Raw genomic sequence first — 25678 nt, forward strand, 5'->3', positions numbered from 1 at the left:
TAAGGTAGCTTTTGCTAAACCTTCTATGTCATTCCTAGGGCATATTGTGTCACCCGATGGTGTTTCTATCGATCATTCCAGAACACAGGCCATCCGTGATTTCAAACCTCCTAAGGACATCAAAGGTATTGCTAGGTTCATAGGCATGGTGAATTTCTTCAGGAAATTTATTCCTAACTTCGCTAACAGAGTGGCGGCCTTGAACTTACTTCGTAGGAAAGGCGTCAAATTTGAGTGGGGACCGTCTCAACAAGCCGCTTTTGAAGATCTGAAATTAGCTTTATGCAACGCCCCTGTCCTTGCTATGCCTGATTTTTTGAAGAAATTCATAATTCAAACCGACGCCTCGTCATCGGCGGCGGCTGCTGTGCTTCTTCAGGAAAATGAACTTGGAAAGTGATCCATCGCCTATGCTTCTAGGACATTATCGGCCCAAGAGGCCAAATATTCTATCTGTAAACTTGAAGGTTTGGCTGTTTTATTTGCACTAGAGAAGTTCCGACTCTATCTGGAACATGTCAAGTTTGACCTAGAAACTGATAACCAAACTTTAAGTTGGGTATTAGCTAGGTCACGTTGTACTGGGCGTATAGGCCACTGGGCCATCAGGATTTCTGCATTCCAGTTTGATGGTAGGCATATCAGAGGATCTGAAAATGTTGTTGCGGATGGAATAAGCCACATGTTTTCTCATGATGAGGAGACCACCGAACAGGAAGATAGTTCTTCTCTTCCCACGCATATGCCTTCGGGTATTAATGCCATTCTAACTGATGCCCCCATGTTGTTTAGGGATATTGAAAAATATCAGCGTGAAGATCCTGTTCTGGCCCCTATTATTGAAACCCTTTCTTCTGGGGAACATGTCGTCCCTTATGTATTGAGAAACGGGGTTTTGTGTTGCCCGTCGAGGCATGATGAAAAGATGAAAGTAGTGGTTCCAGCTGTTCTTGTGCCTATGATCTTCAAGTATTATCATGAGATCCTATTAGGGGAAAAGATCCGAGAGATGTTCATTTGGAAAGGTATGGACGGCGAAATTCGTGAATTGGTAAAAGCCTGCAAATCTTGTTTGCTTAGAAAACGCACCTTGTCCACTAAGCTAGGTCTGTTATCATCTCACCAAATGTCACACCCCATGGAACGCCTCTATATAGACTACATCGGACCCTTCCCCCAATCAAAGGGGAACGCCAATAAATTCATTCTAGTGTTGTGTGGATGGTTTCATTAGATTTTCCTGGTTATTTCCGACTAATCTAATGGAAACAAGAGAGGTCCACCTATTCAATACCATATAATGTTATAAGAAAAATTATAACATTTTATTATACTCGGTACCGGTTTTGATGCTGGTGTGCATCATCATCAACCAAATATAAGAAAAATATACATAGACAAAGTTACAATAAACAATGCATAAAGTACATACAAATTTTACAGAACTGGCAAGACCTAATTAAAAACGGGATCCATAAACATTAACCTATGACTTAAACTTAAAAAATAGCACCAACAGTCTTAAAACTATGAATATACGTCCTCTTGATAAAAGTCCTCTGAATCTAAAAACATTAAACCATGTGTGGACAAAAACCAATGTTTCACTATTATAAAAGTCCAAAAGCATAATTTTTAATTTTGTAAGAAGATATGTGTAAAAGGTTTACTTGCTAAACATTCACTGAGTATTAGAGTAACCAGTGCAAGAATGAAGAAACAATTTTTCTATTGGTTAAAAATGGCTGTTAGTAAAATAACACAACCAGTCAAAAGACGTAACTTCCTATTTTACGTGATAAAACATATGTCTTCTCTAACATAGCCGCTTTCTTTAAGTATTAGATAACAAGATCTTTTTGATGAAAAATATTGGCGGACGCTGTGTTTCCAGGGTACTGTTCTCAGTTCAAACTAGGACCTGAAGCAAATAAAAAAGAAAGAAAATAATATCAAGAAAGGCTTTTTAAAAAATCTTGTCGTAAAAATTTACGTGAATAAGAGACTCACCTCTGGGAGCGTAATTATTATGTGTTATTAGACGTTAGGGAAGACACTGAGAGCCGCCAAGACACCGTGACCAAGGCACCTGCATTGGAGGGGAAGGGAGGGGGAAGCAAAACAGGGGAGGCACTGAGAAGGAGTAGGAGGGGCCCGGAGCCAATGGCAATGAAGGAAGGAGGGAATAGGGAGGGGAATTATGCAGGGCAATGCGGCGAGAGGGCGTGGCGTGAGAACGTTTTCTGTATGTTATGAAAAACTAATTTGCTATTAGACGCTTTTCTAAGTCTGAAAAACGCTATCAAAAAATAAACAATACTCTTGGTTTCTCAGAAATGTCATTAAGATTCAAACCTGCATTAAAGTATTGGTCCAGGTGAATAAAACAGCTCTCAGTGATGTCAAGTAAAGTACTTTTATTAATAACCTGTAAAACTGTGAGATCCTGATCAATGCTAGTAAAATTATGTTGAAAATCTTTCATATGCTGCCTCATTGCTGAAGGATTGCAGGAGTAACAGACGGCAGCATGCTCTTTCACCTGGTGATGCGGTTAAACTCCGATGTTCCTACCAGTGTTTGAGTCCTGGTGATGAAGCTCTTTCTCGACTTCAGTCGACGGACTACAGCCTGGTGATTATGCAGTGGGTGGCGAGAATCATTAGTCTCCTTCGTCCTCTCTGCATCAGCAGCAACAGCCCTTCTGGTAGTGGGGGGAGCTATTCCAACAATCGGGTAGAGTTTGTCAACTGGAGTTGGCTTCAGACATCCCGACAAGATTCGTACTGTCTTGTTGATTGCAATGTCAACCTGCTTGGTGTGAGTGGATGCACCCCACACAGGTGAAGTGTACTCTGCAGCGGACACACACAAAGCAAGAGCAGAGGTTCTCAGGACATGAGGGCTTGCTCCCCAGGTGGTGGCTGTGAGCTTTCTCAAAATATTGTTCTGTGAACTAACTTTCAGCCTGTTGTTGTGGCAATGTTTCTTGAAGGACAGTGTTCAGTCAAGAGTAACACCTAGATGCACAGGTGTTGGACAATGTTCTAGTCGGTTGCCTTGCCATGTAATGTCCAGTTCCCGCCAAGCTTCTCTATTCCTTAAGTGAAATGCGCACACCTGAGTCTTGTTGGGATTTGGCTTTAGACGATTGCCTTCATAGTAAGAGCCAAGAGTATCTAGTGCAGAAGTCAACTTTCCCTCCACCTCTTCAAATGTCCCTCCTTGGGCAGTCACTGCAGTATCGTCGGCGTAGATGAAAAGTCTGGTATGTTGCGTTATGGGCTGATCATTAGTGTAAATGTTAAAGAGCACAGGGGCTAGCACACTGCTTTGTGGTAAACCGTTCTTTTGTATGTGCCATCTGCTCTTCTTACCATGGAGAGAGAGTTGGATTCTTCTATTCTGCAGAAGAATGCCAATAAGATATCTTAGTTGATAATCATTGGTGAGCTGATAAATTTTCCTCAGCTAATTCCTGTGGTTGATGGTGTCTTAGGCAGCTGTTAAGTCAACAAAGGTAACTCCTGTTACCTTATGCTGTTCAAAACCATCCTCGATGTGTTGAGTAAGGTTCAATATTTGACTGCAGCATGACTTTCCAGGTCGAAAACCAGCTTGTTGGGGAATGAACTTTCCTTTGAGGATGCCACTAATTCGGTTAAGAATAAGGCGCTCGAAGATCTTAAAACAATGACATAACAATGATACTGGGCGAAAGTTTTTAGGATCGTTTGGCTCCTTACCAGGCTTAAGTAGTGCAACCACTCGAGCTTCCCTCCAGAGCTTGGGAATATAAAGCTTAGATACACACTCATTAATCATTGTAAGCAGCTATTGCAGAGTGGTCCGGCCAAACATCTTGATCTGTTCTACTCTGATATCATCGATGACAGCAGCCTTATTTAATTTCAAGGTGGAGATGGCAAACTCTAGTTCATTGAAGGTGAAGGGTTCTCGGAGATTATGGTTCTCACTTCCTGGGGTTCGTTCCAGTTGCTCCCGTGTACTCCGACCTTTAATCTTCCTGTTCATGAGTAATTGGGTTGCAATCTGGTCTGCTGTAATTGTGGTGAAGTTTCTAGGTTTTGTTGGGTCACCGCTGAGGTTTTTCAGGAGATTCCAGGCTTGCCTACTGTTCAACTTCATGTTCAGATTCTCTACCAGTGAGGTTCACTTAACTCTGCGATTTGCTGAGATAGTTTGCAGCAATTCCTCACCAACCTGGATAGTTTCATCAGCAAATGGGTCAGCCTCAAAAAGATCTTTGTAATGGTTCATCAGCTGTTTTTCTGTCATTAGTCATTCCTCTTATGTAACTTGTTCTACAACCTCTTGGAATGTTCCTTCTAGAGGCTGTCTGGACGCATTTGACAAATGCCTCGTACATCTCAGGTTGCGGTGGGATCTTGGCAACTTCTGTATCAAGCTCATTGGTGAATCTTTCCCAGCTGGCATTCTGAAAATTAAACCTTCACTTGAAAGGTACCTCCTCTGGCACAGTTCAGCCTAAGCCACTGGCGAGTGCAGACATATGGAGTGGAAGGTCCCAGGAGTGGGAGAAGGGAGTGCAGGAAGGCAGTGAGGAGTTTACTAGTAATGATTGGTGTGGAGCAATATAGGACGACCATAGGAGGATGGCAGGGAAGAAAAAAGAAAGAAGTGAAACCAGGAGGGTGTAATAAGGAAATGGAAACGAATGGGAAATTAATGCTAGCAGCGGCAGTGACGATAATACTGCTATGGATTGGCGGGGTCGAGCTGAACCCAAGTCCGACTTCCAGCGGGAATATGAGCTGGGAAGACATGGAAACAATCAGAAGAGCTGTAAAAGAGGTGGTCGTAGAAGTCTGCCCCTTCGAGCAACTCAAAAATATGATCCAAGAGCAAACGAGGGAATTTGAAAAAATGAAGGGATGTTTCCGATAAAGGGTAGTATAAGGTTAAGAGAAGTGAGTATTTGGTGTGCAGTCTGGGATAGTAATTAATGGGTTATCTGATAATGGTATTTGTTTGGAGGCTTGTTTGTGGTGGTATAAGATAGGCTATGAGTTTGAAGAGTTTATGGTGGTAAAAGGCTAAGAAAAGTGGTTAATTGGTGTATTGATAGTTGGTATCGGATGTTTGCAGTGTATTAGAACAGATGTATCAGATATATGCGTAAGTTTGAAAGCGCTAACGAAATTTGGAAAAGTAATTAGTGAGTTGTTTATTGGATTTAGGAGTGAAGTATGGTAATTTTATGCTGTTTGCACATGAGTGGAGTTTGGTATGAATAGTGAATTGATGAATATGGTAGTATAAGGCAGAAAGAAGTGAGTATAATAATAATAATAATAATAATAATAATAATAATAATAATAATAATAATAATAATAATAATAATAATAATACAAAATTCAACTGGTTCATTTAGTTCTCATTAATGTACATGGAACTCAAGTATCAGGTCCTGAAAAGCCATCACAAGTGCCATCACGTGAATCTGTCCCTCCTGAAAGTTCGTCATCGTCAACTGCAACCTGCTGTTGTCATCATTTTTACCACTACAAAGGAAAAGGAGTGATATAGAGAAAAAGATGCTAGACAAGCCACTTACACAGTTGTTCACTGCATATTCCCAACTTTCATCTTATGGTGGAAGATGAAGATTTTTTAGATTTTTATACTGGATTTCCAGAGCAAGTTGACTATACAGTTCGGGTCATGTAGCTGTTAGCTTGTATTCAGGAGATGGTGGGTTCTAACCCCACTGTCAGCAGCCCTAAAGATGGTTTTCAGTGGTTTCCCATGTATAGACCAAGCAAATGCTGGACTGTTCCTCAATTGAGGCCACGGTCGCTTCCGTCCTAGACCTGTCCTATCCTATTTCATCATCATCATAATATTAGTCTAAGCTGGTGCAACATAAAAAGACAAAGAAATATAAATAAAGGAAAGTGTACTGGATTAAACTCTGCTTACGTCTTGCCTGATAGAAGGACTGTTTCCTCATCTCTCATTCGGGCAGAATCTGAAGTATATACGACACTCTTTCATCAGCATATTTTATAATACTGGGTCCCAGTGTCTGTTTAACTACAGATCCTTGAACATCTAGGAATACACAGAGATGCCTAACAATCACGGCGATTTTTATAAATGAAGATTTCGAAGTATTAGTTTTCGGAGTGTATATGGGTCACTGCAAACATATTCTAGGAATAGTCAAGAACGTGAGTGACGAGCTGGTGAAAGAGAGAGTGGGAGGGAAGAAAGCGAGATGAAGATAGAGTATTGCTATTTACAAGTACTTATTAGGTGCGCTTAAGGGCTGCAAGAGACAGCAGGTATGGTGAATTTTTCCCCCCAAATGTTGACCTGCAACTTGTATTATATTACTTTTATATCCTAATACTCCAAGCTAATACTGCACTGTAACAGATACATAGGAACATGTTACGGTAAAGTAACAGTTTGTCCCATCCCTACAGGGAACTGTGACGTACATCATAGAGAACACACCCAGCCTGACTCCTGAGAAGATATGTGCGACAGTCTTGCAGGGAAGTGATTGTATGGAAGAGACCAACTATGATGTTGACTGGACAGTGAATGTTATTCTTGGTGACAAGCCAGCAATTAGCAGGACAGTACATACTCAGCCAAATGTAAGTACAAATAGTGTTGTAAGACAAATAGGAAATTTATAATCTAACTTTATCAAAAATGTATGAAAAAGTCCACCCATTGGAAGGCAGATATGATTCTTATTGCTATTTCACCTTCCTTGATCTTCCACATAATAAACTTCATGGTTGAGCCCGTATTGCCATAAGTATTAACTTGTGAAATACTTACGTCAAGTATTCCACCTTTACAATACTGTGAAACGTCTTTATTATTAAGACTACAGTAAGCTATTTTGACCCACTTTCTGGACATCTTTAGTCAAATAAGAACAAGACCCCTTTAAAAAATAAAGTAAGGACAAAGTTCAACTATTTGATAAAAGCCTTAGCAACTTTATTTTTTAAAGGGATCTTGTTCTTATTTGACTGAAGATATCCCGAAAGCAGGACGAAACATGTCTCATTATTGTAGTTTAATGTAGTCTTAATAATAAAGACGTTTCACAGTATTGTAGAGGTGGAATGTTTGACATAGGGATTTTACAAGCTAATTCCTTGATCTTGTCACTATTCAGTTATCGAATTTTCACAACCGCATTGTACTCGAAATAAACTTTTAACGTGTTAGGTCATGTTCGGTACATCTACACTGACTGACAGAGCAAATGCAACACCAAGAAGGAGTGGTTCGAAAGGGTTGAAAGTTGGGGAAAAAACAGCGACGGCACGGACGAATAATTGATGTTTATTTCAAACCGATATGCAGGTTATACAATGCGCACGGCATCGACTCAGTAGGATGTAGGACCACCGCGAGCGGCGATGCACGCAGAAACACATCGAGGTACAGAGTCAATGAGAGTGCGGATGGTGTCCTGAGGGATGGTTCTCCATTCTCTGTCAACCATTTGCCACAGTTGGTCGTCTGTACGAGGCTGGGGCAGAGTTTGCAAACGGCGTGCAATGAGATCCCACACGTGTTCGATTGGTGAGAGATCCGGAGAGTATGCTGGCCACGGAAGCATCTGTACACCTCGTAGAGCCTGTTGGGAGATGCGAGCAGTGTGTGGGCGGGCATTATCCTGCTGAAACAGAGCATTGGGCAGCCCCTGAAGGTACGGGAGTGCCACCGGCCGAGCACATGCTGCACGTAGCGGTGGGCATTTAACGTGCCTTGAATACGCACTAGAGGTGACGTGGAATCATACGCAATAGCGCCCCAAACCATGATGCCGCGTTGTCTAGCGGTAGGGCGCTCCACAGTTACTGCCGGATTTGACCTTTCTCCACGCCGACGCCACACTCGTCTGCGGTGACTATCACTGACAGAACAGAAGCGTGACTCATCGGAGAACACGACGTTCCGCCATTCCCTCATCCAAGTCGCTCTAGCCCGGCACCATGCCAGGCGTGCACGTCTATGCTGTGGAGTCAATGGTAGTCTTCTGAGCGGACGCCGGGAGTGCAGGCCTCCTTCAACCAATCGACGGGAAATTGTTCTGGTTGATATTGGAACAGCCAGGGTGTCTTGCACATGCTGAAGAATGGCGGTTGACGTGGCGTTTGCTACGTGCGCAGCACAGCGGCGCATTTCACATCATGAGCATACCTCAGTGACGTCAGTCTACCCTGCAATTGGCATAAAGTTCTGACCACTCCTTCTTGGTGTTGCATTTGTTCTGTCAGTCAGTGTATATATATAAAATAAGAGTTTTGTCTGTACATTGCTCTGATTTGAGAAAAATGGCATTTATGTATCGGTCATGTCCATAGCAACAAGGAAATGCACTTTTTACTTTTCTGTAATTTCTGTCTGTATGTATGTCTTGTCTGTCTGTCTGTCTGTCTGTCTGTCTGTCTGTCTGTCTGTCTGTCTGTCTGTCTGTCTGTCTGTCTGTATGTATGTATGTATGTACACGCATCACGAGTAAACGGCTGAAGAGAATTTAATGAAAATCGGTATGTGAATTCGGAGGATGAGCCACTACAATCTTGGCTATAAATCATTTTACTCATGCTGAGTGAAATGGTAGTTTAGGGGAAGGCCTAAAATGTAATTCCCAAATATTTATATTATTAGTGGTCGTATCGATAAATACTACGTAACGAAAGTTATATAGAATTAAATTTCCGATCTTTTATGTCATATATTGTTACTGTACCGGCTTTGATAACACAGATATTCATGAATTTGTATTTTTGCTGCCAAGTCCATATCAACGCCGAGCCACAAGAAAATGGGTTAACATAATTTAATGAAAGTCGGTATATAGAGTCGGGGAATAAGAAACTACATTCTAAGTTATAAACAATTTTATTAGCCCTGAATGAAATTGTAGTTTAGGGAAAAACGTCTAAAATTTAATTTTTAAATACCTATGTTATTGGTCCTATCGAAAAGTACTACATAACAAAAGTTATATACAATACAATTTCCGACCATTTATGTTTTATTCAGTTTTACCGTACCGACTACAATAAGAGTGGTATTTCAGAGTCGGAACACAAGTAAATGTGAAGGCCTACAATATTGAAAGCTCATAACATTGATCAACAATAACATTACATTGACCATTGTTTGTTGTGATGTTCTTTGTCGTTTATGCTGCCACTCTAATCCGATAGATGGGATTACTGCTGCGTACCGAGTATAACAGCCTGACTGAATATTGGCGAGAAATAGCTGGGGAGTTAGAAAACTTTCTTCTCTAGCATGCCATTCCTCTGGTTCATACATTTTCTGATACTGCCAGTACGTAACAGATTGGTTCATCATACTACTCCAGCTATTCGATCCCTACTCTGACGCGCTGCTTTGAATGAGCAGTGTACACACTTAAGGCAGAGGCTCACTTAGTAGTAGTAGTAGTAGTAGTAGTAGTAGTAGTAGTAGTAGTAGTAGTAGTAGTAGTAGTAGTAGTAGTAGTAGTAGTAGTATGACCTGGTCTAAAATTACAATTTAGGCCTATTCCAAATTAATGCAACACAATTCAATAAATAACTCATTCAACCCTGAAAAGAGCCATTTCTTAAGAAAAGCTTCTTCCTCTTCACTTTTATGAAATTCTACATTCATTTTATTCCAAATTAGCAGTGAAAAGGAGGGTTTCTCCTCTGGCTGGAAGAAAAATTTGCCTCCAAGTCATATAGATTTTTCCGCCGCCAGTGTATTGAACTGAGCTTTTCCAACTCATCGGGTACTCCTAGGAAACAGATTAGTAAAAGGGCATAGTTTTTGCCCTGGGAGTCTCCACTATTCGACACCCCCATCCGGCCGAAATAAGACGAAGTGTGTTCACAGATCACGGCTGTCTGCGGCTTGGTCATTCCAGCTCTGGAACTTTGGACTGTTAGATCAGCAGAGTAATACTTTTCATCAAAAGTGAGAAAATGTGTGGTTTTTCATTTGATTGAGTATTTCATATGAAAGCATTGTTTTTAATCGCGCCATTCCTACTGTCGTCATTGTAATGACCTATGTTCATTTCAGGTGGGAAAACTACTAAGACAGTCTTTCTGAGGATGTAAAAAGGCAAGTGGAGAGTGAGTGTCAGCCATTATAATGAAAACTTCCTAAACTGATTGTGACTGATGGTAGGCAAGGGGGCCTACCATTACAATGAAAATTCCCTAACCGAATCTTCATACGAGAAAAGACTTTTGGTGACTTCCCCGTCATGTTTCTAGGGTAACGTTAATTGCTATCCAATTTAACACAGTCTTGCTCATAACGTGTACACTACCTAACCTAGAATTCTGTATACAATGTAGAATTGCGTAGCGAAGTACAGGTATAGTGTATATTGGAGAGATGTTAAGTACGGAAGAAAAGTGGCCAACTGGACAGCAGTGGGATCTGAACCCAACAGAACAAATTATACCTAGGTCAACTAGATAGAACAAATGACATGAAATCGGGAGATTGTGGGTTTGGATCCCACTGATGTTCGGTTGGGCATTTTTGTCCTGTACTTAACATCTCTTCAATATGTTCTGTGTGTACTGAACACGACATAATACGTTGGAAGTTCATTGCGAGTTGTCACTAAATAACGAAAATTAAACAGCAGTCACATGGCCATGGGAATGAAATATTTGTTAATTAAAAATATGTCTTTTTATGTTCCTATTTTGTAGAGATTTCTTACATGTTTATTTTTTTTGTTCATTGTAATCATCATCATCATCATCATCATCATCATCATTATCATCATCGGGGGTTGATGTTGTTCACGTCCATAGGTTTAACCTCAAAATACCCTACACGTGACCCCTCGGTGGTGCTAAGTGAGCAGCCAGTCTATCACTGACTTCCTGGAAATTACATACAATGACATATCAAACATGTCACAACAGCTCTTTTAAGAGCTTCCTAACAAGAAACATTGGACCAACCATTTAACTCCTCTAACTAAATGTCGAAAGTATCAGCAAAGCAAAGTGTGACTATCTAAACTCTTATTGGACAACAATATTGACATTGTCACCATTCAGAAAACCCATGTTTCTAATGCAGACCACTTTCAAAGCAGAGATCATATCCCTGGTTATATTGCTCTTGGAATGACATATCACGATATGTGTGGAATAGCCATCTACATCTGTAACAACATAAATGAAAACACGCTGATTTCTGAAAACACGGATGGGAATATACATACAGTTGTCACACTGTTGCATGGCATTACTATAACAAATGTCTACAAACCACCTAACATTCCCTGGCTCGAACATGTCATACATATTGCAAAACATCCTACAAATTATGTTGGGGATTTTAACAGTCACCATGGACTCTGGAAGTACTCCAAAAATGATGAAATGGGCAGAGAAAAATAGCCTCCATTTAATTCTTGATACTAAATATAAGGGCACATTTAGATCAGCTGCATAGAACAATACAAATCCAGACCTCTGTTTTGTAAGCTGTAATGAAAGTGGTTTTCTTGTAAACATCACAAGAAAAGTGATTGGTGAATTTCCACTTAGTGAACATAAGCCTGTCCTAATTGAAATTGGTATTACAATCCCTGTAATTTGATCAACACCACATTCTAATTGGAACCTTTGTAAAGCTGACTGGATCAATTTCACAGCAGAACTTGATAAGTGCATCTGGTGGATTCCTCCTAAATCTAACAACTATAGGCATTTTGCTGGTGCAGTTATAGGAACAGCTAAGAATTTCATTCCAAGATGTTGCTTCAAAGAATATATCCCTGAATGGAATGAAGAAAGTGAAGCACTATACGAAGACTTTCTACAATGAGGAGATCCTAACACAGCAACAGAGCTTCTGTCCAGTCTGGACTCATCTCGAAGGTATAAGTGAATAGAAACGGTTGACAGGATATGTTTTATTTTTTTCTAGCAGAGAAGCTTGGACCCTTCTCAGAAAATTAGGAGGAAGCCCACCATCATTCAGAGAACAGGCTGAAATTACATCATATCAAATTGCCTCCCACATCATTGCAACGCCACGAGTTCCAGGTGACAAGAAACACACCAAATTTATTAGACGACAACTTCAAGTCTTGAAGTCAACAGCATCTCAGTCTTTAGAACATGCAAATCCCTTCACAGTATCCGAGGTTGATACAGCACTAAAAGTTCTAAAACCATTTAAAGCTCCTGGCTTTGATGGAATTCATCCCAAGTTCTTAAGTTCTTGATCAATCTGGGACAAAATGCAAAGAAATGGCTGGCAGGATTTTTCACAGACACCTTACTAACTGGACACATGCCATTGGAGTTCAAGAATCTGGCAAACCCAGCAACAAGCAAAAATTATCTTCCCATAGCTCTACTTAGCTGTTGCTACAAACTTTTTAAAAGATTCATATTTAACAGAATAAACAGTGCCATTTTACAGCACATTCCCATGGATCAGGCAGGCTTCAGACCAGGTCGCAGCTGTTGTGATCAAGTTTTCAAAGAAAACTGAAAACATCGTTTGTTTTTGTTGATCTCACTGCTGCATTTGATACCGTGTGGAGGGAAGGTATGGTCTATAAACTTTTTCGGGTCATACCATGCAGAAAGATAGCAAGACTTATTAACAATATGCTGAGTAATAGGAGGCTTCAGGTTATCATCAGAAACAATGTGAGCAAGGAGAGGAAGCTTAAAAATGGTTCATTCCTATCGCCACTCCTCTTCAGATTATATGTATCTGATCGTCGTGAAGTTACATAATGGAAATTCTGCTACGCTGACGATATAGCATTAATTGTGCAACACAAAGAACTTGAGAAAACTGAAGAGATGTTAACAAGGGTTTTGTCCATTTTGGAAACTTACTTCAGGAACCGGAGACTTAGCTCAGCACCAATAAAACACAGGTGTCTTGTCTCCATTTAAACAATCACTTAGCAAATACAAAATTGAATGTGAGTTTCTGTGACAGGATACTCCACCACAACAGAACTCAAAATATCTTGGAGTAACCTTCAATTGAACACTATCCTACAAGCAACATCTGCTGAACTCCACACAGGAACTGAAAACATGTACAGTGGAACCTCGGATTGCAAGTAACTTGGTCTACGAGTGTTTTGCAAGACAAGCAAATATTTTAAATAAATTGTGACTTGATAAGCGAGTGAGGTTTCACAATACGAGCATCATGATTACGTACGTTTTCACCTCCCCTGTGCCTTTGTTTTCCCCTCCCCCTGCCACTCTCTTTCCTGGGAAAGTATGTGTAATCATTTCCCGCTCTGGACTTCAGTTGGCGTACCTCACTCGCATAGTCAACACCGTACAAGTGTACATGTTTTGTTTCTGTCATCTGTGATATAACAGTTCTGCAACGATGGACCCTGTGAATGAAATGAAGGCTAAAAAGGAATTTGGTCGGAAGAAGGAGATGATTACAGTGGATGAATCTGTTCAATGACAATGCAATGTCGCATTTTCGTGAAATCCTCAAAAAGGGGCAAAAACAGTCATTGGACAGGTTTCTCGTTAAAGTTCCACGAAAAGAAAACACTTCCAATGAGCCAACCGATAGCAGTGATTCTGTTAGTGAAATTCGTGCTACACAGTAACTCTTCTCATGTCATCTCTCGTCTCCCTCACACCAATAATGATTCTATTGTAAGGTAAAGTGCATTTTAATTGTTTTACGTTATATTTTGTTTTAGAAATGTTATGCAAATAAATGTTTTTGTGTTGTGGACGAATCATCCGAGTTTCAATAGTTTCTTATGGGAAAATTTGCTTTGATATACGAGCGATTTGGATTACGAGCATGTTGCCGGAACGAATTATGCTCGCAAGCCAAGGTTCCACTGTAACATCATTCATAAGCTTTGTGGAACTACCTGGGGTTCTTCGGCAAGCGTTTTACGGTCTTCAGCTTTAGGCTTGGTGTATTCAAGTGCTGAGTACTGTGCTCTAGTATGGATGGACAGTCATCACACAAGACTTATTGATACTCAATTGAATTCAACTATGCACATAATAACTGGCACAATTCGATCTACGCCAACTCATTGGCTCCTGCTTTTATCTGGAATAATGCCATCTGATTTCCGCAGATCCACCGCTCTCATCAAGGAATTCGATAAAATCTTAAGGAACCCCGATCTACCTGTACCTGAAGACCTACGAACTATCAACCAAGACAGATTACGTTCACGCCATCCAACTTTTCGTAATGCCTCAGACATGGCTGCTAGAGGCTACAACCCAGTTACAGAATGGAAAAGATGGTGGGAAGCAGCAACGGAGATTCACCTGCACAGTATGTTCTCGAATGCCAAACTTCCAAGTGGATTCCATCTAGCATGTAAAAAATGGACTGCTCTGAACAGAATAAGAACAGGCCATGGCAGATGCAGATACATGTTGTTTAAATGGATGAAGTTGCCGACACCCGCGCGTGACTGCGGAGCTGCACAACAAACCACATGCCACGATGTCAGAGAGCGTGAAACGTGGGCATACACAGGCAGTAAAGTGGATTTTTGATGGCAACTCCAGAAGCAATACAGTGGATCAATGACCTTGACATTCAATTGTAAGGAGTCTTTTCTTGTTCACTGTTGTCCTGTTATGTACTATGTATATCATTTATTTCTGTATTCAGCTGTTGTATGGGCCATACGCTAAAAAATAAAAATCATCATAATCATCATAATCATCATAATCTAGCGCAGTTTACAGCTAGTGGCCAGGTCCATTTGGAATATAATCCTCTCTATTGTATTTCTCAAACATTGATATCAATTTCATAATATTAATAATAACTTACCAGTACCTCTATAACCTGTGAAGACTCATGATGAATCCAACCCACTTCAAGGTAGGAAAAGAATAATGTTGTTGATACCATTGAAAATGCTAAACATCATCTCATTTACCTCCACGTTAATGGAAAACCTTGTCCTGAGGAGAATGGTAGAAAGTTTACACTTAGCAGCTGTGAATAGGAAGATGCCTTATAGTTACATATCACAAACTGATCATCATCAGAGTTCACAGTATGATCAAACAGACTCTTGCACTATGAGTCGCAGTGTTACACCAGATGTGCTGTTTCTTTCTTTTCCAGTGGCTTTTCCCACTCCTGGTGGTGTCACAGGTGATGTGTGTCGCACATGTGGATGTAAATCTGACCAATTTTTGTGACAATGTCCTTTCTGATGCCAACCCTGTGTGGAGGGATATATTCACTGTTGTGTGTTTCTGTGGTGGTTGGTAGTGTAATGTGTTTAGAAAGGAATGAAGGGGTATTATGTAATAAGACAAATTGTAACACTCACTCTCTGAGCCAGAGGAATTCACCTGTCTTGGGTAGAATCTCCGACTTGGCTGGAAATTGAATCCAGCACTCTTTGAACTGAAGGCTTCAAAACCGACCATTCAGCCAAGGTGCCGAATACACCAGAATATACAGTCGACCCCCTATATATTGCCATCCAATATAATGCAACTGCCAGCCACTGTTGGTTGTCGATAGGAAACCAGAAACTTCTTCTTCGAATGAAAACATGGCTCTTATATGATGTTTTAGGAATGTGAACAGGCAGGGTATGCTAACAACTCTCATTATCTGTACCTCACCAGCAATTTATCTGCTCTCGTCATGAATGGTCTTGGCATAGATGGGAATTTCCTTGCTGCTTATCACCATGGACAGTTTCGAAGAAAACCTTTGGGACCCTGGACAGGGAGCTTGGCAGTAGCACACCTTGAACTGTAAGTCTGAAACAAAAGCAAGAGGTGTTTGCTTATGAAGAACAGTATCCTTCTGCTAGTCAGTAGAACATTGCAAACCATTTTTCATTGTTGTGAGGGAAAACCCTAAGTAGACAAAGTGTTGGAGACATTCTTAATAAAAATATATAACTGGATGATGAAACATCTCTGTCAGCCAAGAAACTCGAAATGTTGTCTTATTGGTTTATGAGGAGTATAGAAAAGATAAAGGATAAATGATCACTGATAGATTCTATGAAAGGATCAAAGATTTCAACAGTGACATAAGAATCATGATGTGTTACTCATTCTTGACAATTTCAAATTTCTGGATATTTAAGCAGCACCAGGATGGAATTTCTGGATGTATTCAGCCTTTGGATGCAGGAATAATCAAAAGTTTTAAAGCACATTGTGGGCAGCATCAAGTGAAAAAATCGTTGAACTAATCAATGATCACAAATCAAAGACCACAATTAGAGTCAGGTTCCAGTTTATGGGACCCTCACCAGGATGATTTGAGAACTGGAAAAACTTCAAAGAAAAGTAGTTCAATTTGTTATGTGTAATTTCCGACAAAAGAGTAGCATTACAAAAATGTTGCAAGGTTTCGGCTGGGAAGACTTGGGAGAAAGGGGATGAGCTGTTCGACTAAGTGGCATGTTTTACATTAAATCAATAAAAGTAAACTTCCACCTGTTTGATACTATGTATTTGCTTTAAGCAAATTAATTATTTGTAGAACATGTTTCATTCCTTAGGAATATCTTCAGCTACATAACATTGTTTAGGTAAAATTATATATAATTTTCTTCTTCTCAAAAAACCATCATAAAATAGTACCTTTCATATGCTTAAAACAAAACTAATTTAAAAAGATAAAAATAATTAAAATATGTGAGGAGAGTTGAGTGGGGTGGTGAAATGGGAAGGGAAGATGGATCTAATTATGTTCTAACCTGCTTTAAAACAATTTCCTGTTCACTTAAATAGATGTTAAAAATATGTTAGTATTTGTTCTTATGTGATGTGTATGTTTTTCTTAATTGTACATTTAAAAAAGTATATTTTTGAAAAGGACTTTTTCATGTCGATGTAACTTCATAATTAAAATAGAAAACTGTTCTCTTCAGCTGCTTGTCTTTTCCGTAGTGAGTATTGTCGTTTGATTTAATTGGGTGAAAATGGATCTCTTGAATTTGCTGATGTTATGAAAAAGCTTCCCCTAAGTCTTGTTATGTCGTCAACCTGCTGTGTCCTTGGAGGGGTCTAGCAGCAACTGTGTCAGTTTGTTGTTAAAGGATGCCCTGTTCTATATCACTGTTGCACGGGGAGAAGTTTCAGCTACAATATTAAGGAACTCTTGGTCCCATACTAGAATCGTTGCAAGGGCTAGTGCATCCGAAGAAGACCAATCAGTCTAATCATTAGAGAAAACCCTTGATCTTACCAACATATCAGATGGAACAACTATCACTGCAGAAGAACTCATAGCAACAGACCAAGAAGAACCATTGTTTCAGGAACTTTCCACTGACAACATTGTTGACTTAGTGAAATTACTAGAAAGTTCAAGTGACAGTAATGGAAATGAAAGTGAAATACCTGAGCTAGTGAATCAAAATATCACTGTTAAAGAGTCTGTAGAGTGTGTAAATTGTTTGCCTGTTTATTTTGAACAGAATTATTTCTCAAAGGCAATGTACAAACAACTCATAACTGTTCATTCAACTGTTTCAGTTCATAGTGAACACCATAAGGTTAAATGTAAAATCGATTAATTTTTTCAAAAGGATTCAGTATCTAGGTACAGTGCTGTCCTGTATATCAAATACTGTACTTTGTCGAAATCATTTCCAGACAGAATCAATGCACTTTAACATGTGTGTGGTGACTGTATAGAATTTGCATGTACCATCTGTCACTGTATTGTACATATGCAAAATACATGCAGTTTTAAATTAAATGTTGATTAATATTTAGATTGATGGATTGATGGCCCATAATTGTAGCTTTTGGGCTTTTGCAGTGTCAGAAAACCAGGTGAAATACTTTACGTTTCACAGAGAACTTTGCTCCACGTCTTCAGAAGAAAATCTCGTCTATTCACGAGCAAGACTTCTCTAATAATGAAGTTTTGAATTTAAGAATGCTTTACCATTGGTCTATAGTAAGTGGTACTTTTGTTTGTCACTAGATGGCTCACTGTGCGTTAACCTTCCGAGCTCCAGTTAAGATGTTTCTTTCTCCATTGTATTGTTCCATTATGTCAGGGGAAGGCTACAAGGAGCAGTCATCTGATCCTATGCCTAGACACCTTAGTGGACCTGAGTTTTGGCTTATGTTTAACGTTTCAGAAGAGGGAGGTAAACATTTTTTAATTTTGATAGTGACATTGAGATGATTATCAGAGTAGTTTAGTTGAAGCAAGTGTGAAATAAAATCCGATCCATGTTGGAAGATTTTCAGATACTGTGATGACTATATAGCCTTTTGATTTTGTTGATAGTCAAAGCAATGTAGAAGGCTTATTGGAGTCTTCACTGATGTTGTTGATGAATGGTATTGACGTACATTCATGACAACTTCTCTGTTGAATGTTGTATGCATACAATAGGTCTTGCAGCAGTTACCTGTGCTGGTGAAATAGCTAGGAAGAGGTGAAGGTTGTTACAGTTCGTTACAGCTGAGGTTGTAACTGACATTTGGTGGGTGCCTAAACACAACTGTCGGACGTTTAGGAAGAAAGTTCTGTAAAAACTTATCTCACTCAACTATTGAATTATCCTCAAGTAGATCACACCATCACTGTAATAGTGGATCATAAACAGGGAACGGATTTTTATTATGTACATAATATTTTGTATGTAAATACATGTTTTAAAATATTTTTTATAAATAAATATTTTTGTGAATTCTGCTATAAAAACATAAATTATTTTTATTTTTTCTGATTTTAAAGTTGAACCCAAACATGTACAGTAGTACAAATACTCCACATATTAATGAAAACTTTATGTGAATGAATTTCTTTTTTAACTGTATTGCTTTGTGGTCTTGACTGTATATACTAGCTCACTCACTCTCTCTGCAGAGGGAAATCCATCTATGAAATGTTGTAATGCATTTTATTCTAATGTTCTTCAGTCATCTGTGTTCCCTTGATTAACTCAGAGCAAGGGCAGATCCTATGACTGGCAGGTTGGCAAATATTTGTAGCAATAGTCTAATATTGGGAAAGAAGTCTTCATCACATAGAGCTAATGTTTGCAAATTTTTGGCCTTCTACTTTCTTCTCGATGAGGCACTGACCAATTATCTCTCCATAGTAATATTTCTGCTCTTAATTCAGCACTTGTTGTTGTGCAATCTGCTTCATACATCTCTGCTGCTTATCACAAAGGCTTATTAAGGGGTCAACGGAATGTAAGAATAGCCTACTACCCTCCTGAAGTATTCCTCAGGATCCTTAGCTGACACATTCATTCTTTGAGTTTGCCTGCCACAAATACGTGGGAGACGGATTTCTGAAGCAGCCATGTCACTTGCTGCAATAAAAATGCCTTTACATTTTTCATCGGTATTTTTTTCTCTTTCTACTCAACCTTCCTGTTATGGTGCCAGTGCAGATGATAAATATTATTTAGAATCTTGCGAGAACTTGCTTAGTTTAACAGTGTGGGCCATAGAGTGAACACCTGTTTCCAAACTAATTATAAATTCACTTCTTCTCGAAGACGTGCCTAAGGCAACAGCTTTACTTAATGTCTCACTATCTGGATCCATAGAGAAAGGCTGTGGAACATCATCATGGAGTTTGGCTTTACCATAAAATGAATTAACAGGTGCAAACTGTGTATGGGTGGTAATGTTAGCTGTGTTTTGCTCAAGGGCAGAAAATCAAGTTCCTTCCAGAATAAAACTGGTCTCAGACAAGGGGGTGCACTATCTCCTCTTCTATTCAACATTGCACTGGAGAAGATTATCAGGAAATTAGCTGCTGTACCTGCTGGCATCATATTGGGAAGACAATATAAAGTCCTTGCATATGCAGATGATATTGTTCTTATTGGCCACAATGAATTAGAAATTAGTCAGTTATTTGTGGAACTAGAGGAAATGGCAACAAAAATTGCCTTCGGGTAAATGATAAAAAGACACATTACATGGTTGTTGTAACCGGTTTCCATTGGTTACATGACACCCATTAAGAAAAGAGGAAAATAAATCAAATTACACAGCACTTTAAAACCATAACACACAATAAACATCAGATGAACTGCGCCAATACACACAAATAAACATCAGGTTGGGCAACGTGACGACTATAATAAAGGAATGTGGAGCGGGTCTGGAAAACCTACCAGGGCCATAGAGATATGAAAGTTGCGGGTTTCCAGGAAAATCAATGGTGATCCCTTGATTCAAGATATTATTTACCAAAATAAACATTACAAAGAAAATTCTGAACAAAATTCATCTATCCAAACAATCCACTAAATATATCATAGCATAACGCAAGTTCTACAACACCACTTTGAGGGTAAGAAGAAACACAAGATGCAAATACAATATTAAATGAAAGTGAACGTGCTTTCTAAGACATCTGAGAAATTGAGTGGCGAGTCTGGGCAAGTAGGGCAAACTCTTATGTGAAAATACAAGCGAACATTAAATGCAAATTAAGGTGGAACTGAAACCAGCAGTGCTTACCCCAAAGTAGCCCATCCCGGGAGCGAGTATTTGCCGACGTGCATCTAATCGCTGGACTGACAAGAGAATGGAAGACCACAAAATCTCGCCTCACTCTCTTAAAACGGCAAAGCTGGCCCTGGTGTGATTACCGAGTGACCAATTTGTGGCACAGGAGCTTCCCTGTCGCCACCCAGATCTACCAATCAGAACTCTTTATCAAGTCGCGATGTTTTCACAATATTCCAGAACATAGGCAGACACTAATCGCGAACTTTCCATCTTACAGAATTTGTAAAGACATGCTTCTAGAATCGACAGGGGCCAACACACTCTGTTCCAAAAGTCCGCATCACAAAAAATCACAGAACAATAATAATTTACAATCTAGTAGTTACTTAAGTAGATAAAGGAAATATAAATAAAATATTCTACAATAATATTTTACACCATATAGGTTAGGTAGATAAAAGGGATACAAATAAAATATTCTACAATAATATCTTACACCATACAGCAAACATTCATTAAAAGAGATTCATCACAGGTCTCATCCTTCCTCCCCCCCAAAATCGAGCTATGTTCGACAATTACTATGGGATTGCTGGGGGGGGGTTGATTACACCCGGAAACTTGCACACCATAGCACAGATTTGTAAAACATAACATAATGGTGTTCACAAACTATTTTCACGTATATATATTGTACCGGAAAATGATTAGGGATCTGGGCATGAGAATCTTTACGTAGGGGTGGACAGCTCTTATGGAGCAGGTACAGAGAGGCGTACGCAGAGCAAAATAATATTTATGGGCAATGTTTCCTACGGTATTATTCCTGCTCCTTTTCACGAAATATTTGTTTCGTTGGCAAATTATTTAAACATTAAAGCAAGTTATTTTACAAAATTTTCGTAATGCAATATTTGCCTGATTTAAAAACATGATATCCACAAAAGATTGCCTTTATCTTGAGGTTTTGAAAATAATTTGTTTTTACGTAAGTCACCATAAACTAACTGAAATGAATGTCTTTCACCAGAAGATCAAATTCAAAATTCCAAATAAGTTACTGAATTGTTTCCCTACAGTCTTTTTAAATAATAAATTTCACTTGTTTCCTAAAGTCCTTTTAAATAAATATCATTTGTTTCCTACAGTCTTTTAAATAATAAATATCACTTTAAAATAAATACTCTTTCACTTTCAAAGTTTGTGAAGTTCTCCCTAAAAGTTTTTATACGTATGAAAAATTTTACACTTCAGAAATAATGCAAACTAGAATTTAGTAAAAGTCTAGTTTCCAATGAGCGTTGTAATAATTGTTTGTAAAGCTGCTACACGAAGTCACTGATTTTACTATTCTACTTGGCAAGAAGAAAGTTTGTTTTGTGGAATTTTATGCGCTTGTTTTGAAAGTGGTTTAAAATACACTTTATATCACCTGTTTTTACTGGAACTCAGGACTGGAATGTAGACAGCTGCTGGTCAGCGAACAGCAAGTTGTCACCATAGTCAGCCGGTGTCGTGAAGTCATCACCATAGCACAACGCTTCATATTCCATGTTGATACTGCAGTTCCATTCCCTTGTTGACACGTCCCACGTCGACTCAAGATTCAGCTTGTATAGCGGCAGGCAGATATGATAATTACGAGAAACAGGCACTTGTCAGGATTTCGCGCGTCACTGTGTAATGTAGCGAACACGAGAAAGTTCAACTGACTATGATTGCTAGGTAGTGTCCCATTCAAAATAAGTCGTATTTGCACTTCATAAATGTATGCACGGTATTTTGTTATGTGCACTTGTTCACTGTTCTTAACACTAGCAGCAAAATTACGAAAGCTCATTTATCGGAATAACTGTTCAGAGGAAAAACACAGTTCTAATATAATCATTGGTATGACACACGAAGAAAAGGTATATTTACAACAGTAGAAGTGTTCTAAACACATGCGTGTTTGTGTGTTCAAATAGCTACAGTGTTTTGAAGAAGTCGTCTAATGCAGCACTGTCTTGTTCACCCAAGATGAATGCTTTAATGCTGTTTAGAGTTAATTACACTTGTATTGAATACCAATCTTTAAACACTTTAACTGCGTTACTTGCTTTAAAAGACTAAGTATTTATGTATTTCACTGGAAAATTGCGTTAATATGCACCCGCTTTTAAATTACAAATGTTCCAAGTTAAAGATAAATCTGGTGTGAGTACAAGTTCTACACACTTGCTTTCGACTGAGTTGAAGTTTAAATACATTATACCACAGTTTAAGTTACTGTCATACATTCTCGAAATAGTCCTAGTAGTTCGTGAAAACTAAGTTCGTATTTTAATTTTTTTTAAATTTGTAAGTCCAAAAGCAGCACTTTGTATACAAGTCTTTTGATGACAATTACGGCAGAGTTCTTACCGGCGAACCTCACTCGTGGCGGCTATGTTCGAACCTCGGCGTAGTTACTCGCGTACAACATCGTGTTGTTCCTTCAGCTGCGAGTTATGAACTGACTTTTACTTATGGAAATTCTAAGTTCCCATGGAGGGAATTAGATTCTTTTCCACCAATAGAGCATATCAAAAATCAGATCAAAAATTAGATGGATGGCTTTTCCGGCGTTTGCTCTATTAACCAGCGTTTCGTCTTAGGTCTGACACTAGACTCTTCAGAGTGGGATGTGTCAGATCCTACCCACTGACGCTGGGGTGTATGCAGGTGAACTTATCAGAAGCTTATTTATGAAGCACAGTCTGATAACTGCATACGGGAGATAAAACGCCGGAAAAGCCATCCATCTAATTTTTGATCTGATTTTTGATATGCTCTATTGGTGGAAAAGAATCTAATTCCCTCCATGGGAACTTAGAATTTCCATTTGGAATTGCTAGGCGGGCATTAATTCCATTGTGGAGTTTTATCTCCCGTATGCAGTTATCAGACTGTGCTTCATAAATAAGCTTCTGATAAGTTCACCTGCATACACCCCAGCGTCAGTGGGTAGGGTCTGACACATCCTACTCTGAAGAGTCTAGTGTCAGACCTAAGACGAAACGCTGGTTAATAGAGCAAACGCCAGAAAAGCCATCCATCTAATTTTTGATCTGACTTTTACTTGGCGAATCCCTGTCCTTTTATACCATTCCTTTCCATGCCATCACGTGCTGTACACGTGATTGGCGCATCATAGCAATGTCACTTCCTTGCGTGAAGCTCGAGACGTAGTTACTCGCTCTTACTCGAAAGTTCCAGCTGTGACTTTGTTTACTTCGCAGTACCTCACGCTGAAATAAATTGTGTTCCAGACCGCTGGCAGTTCCTGGTACAATATGCACTGATAGTTCTCAGAAAGTTCGACAGTCGCCTTACTGACAACCATGATTTTCTTCAATTGAACTTCCAATAAAATAAAATAAACTGTCACTACATCAAAAGTCCTTTCAGTAACTTGCAGTATTTTAAGGGTTACATATAAACAGAACATAAATGTCAAAATGTGATACAGTCCAAAACTGCATTTACCAATATTCCAAAATGCTTTGACCCTTTTAACTCTGTCCATGGAAAAGGATGTATACTCCTTCCTTCTGCCAAATGTCAGTAATTCAGAGCCCATTCACTTTCTTGTAAGAAGGTGTCCACTGCCTCTTTCTTAGCAAAGTTTCGGAATAAGTAGATCTTGCATCAGTTTTCACATAAATCATAGGATCAAAGTTGTGCAACTGGACCACAGGTTATTGCTGATGATGTGACTGCCGACACGGCCGTTTGCCAACAGCCTCCATTCAAGTTGAGTCCAAACCAGGTCGATAGGTAAGTTGCTGTGCAGCCCAGCCGTGTCTTGAACCAATGGGTAATGGACAGAGGGGTGAGGCGCAGTCTAGCCAGACTGCCTCCATCGGGACACTTGGCCACTGGATAGTGGTTCCTGATAGTAGTGCCCAAGTCAATACAGTGTGCTACTCAACTTGGCGCGTTAGGTTGCTGTCAGACAAAGTCGGTCCCTGCAGCCACTGCAACATAAACCAACATGCAGCAGACTGGCGAATACTCAAGTCAAAGCTACCCTGCCGGATTAGATATTGGCGACAAGACGGCTTTCAAAGGATGGTTTGTGTTCTTTCTTTAATTTACTGACTATCATAGTCACCCAACTGGTGGCTCAATGAATTTCATGTTGAGACCTCGTCCCACACCAGGGACATTAGGGCACCTATCCCCAGAATAAGCACTATCCACTATCCATACATTTTAGACAAGATTACGGTGGGGGCGAAAGGAAATAGAACTACAGGAGTTTACCCAGAGCCTAAAATGTTAGGGGATTAAATTCCAATCAGGTACCCTAAACTAAAACCTACCTAACTTATCATACAAACCCATTACACTAAGGGAGATAAATGTTATTACTAAATTACTCAAATCACTTAGGATTAGGGTACAGATATAACTAATATGTGCTGGCTAGCATCTAAAATCTTACAAATACCTTATAACTAAATCTATATGGTTACGAAAAATGGAATTTATCCCTCCCTATACAACTTAATGTACCTTTATCTGAGAGAGGTGAACTCTGCTGTTCCTTTTCCTTTCGGGATCACTCACCAATAATAACACCGGGGTAAGGAACTTTAAGATGGTGCAGGGACCTCAAAATCTGGGGTGTGTTTTAATAAACACCTGGTCACCCACAGACATATCATGCGACCTTCGCCCGTGGTTGTAATTACGCTGAACTTAAGCATAATAAACTCCTAAGTTTTTTGTGCATGGTGCCAATTAGCTTGGATTTTTTCTGGGCTGGCATCATCAGGCAGGAGATCATTAATTGATCACAGATTTGACAGTGGAGAATTTGGAGTAAAGGCCAACCTTAATAAAGCAGGAGTTTGCTTGTGACTTTCATGGACAGCAGTGTTAAAAGCAAACGACAACCAATTTAGTGATGAATCCCACTTAAAGTGGTCAGCGGAGTGATAAGCAATGAGAGTGGATCGCAGATTACGATTCACTCTTTCAGCATCATTTGGCCTCAGGTAATACGGGGTAGTAGTTACATGAGCAATGGATAGATCAAACCAGAAATTCTGGAACTGGACAGAGGTAAAAGCTTTTGCATTATCACTCACCAAAAATTGACAGGTTCCAAATGACGCAAAGATCTGTTTCAA

The 25678-nt window shown here is 39.4% G+C and overlaps 1 protein-coding gene across 2 annotated transcripts in view; it reads left to right on the forward strand.

The window, feature by feature from the left end:
- Positions 1-25678, forward strand: part of LOC136857794 (sphingomyelin phosphodiesterase-like) — a 97377-nt gene that overhangs the window by 22291 nt on the left and 49408 nt on the right. For both annotated transcript variants that reach the window (XM_068225327.1, XM_068225328.1), the window contains exon 3: positions 6474-6650. In XM_068225327.1, the coding sequence (XP_068081428.1) occupies positions 6474-6650 (177 nt within the window). The remainder of the gene's footprint in view (positions 1-6473; positions 6651-25678) is intronic.

This window comes from Anabrus simplex, chromosome 1 (genome assembly GCF_040414725.1).
Source record: "Anabrus simplex isolate iqAnaSimp1 chromosome 1, ASM4041472v1, whole genome shotgun sequence".
NCBI lineage: Eukaryota > Metazoa > Arthropoda > Insecta > Orthoptera > Tettigoniidae > Anabrus > Anabrus simplex.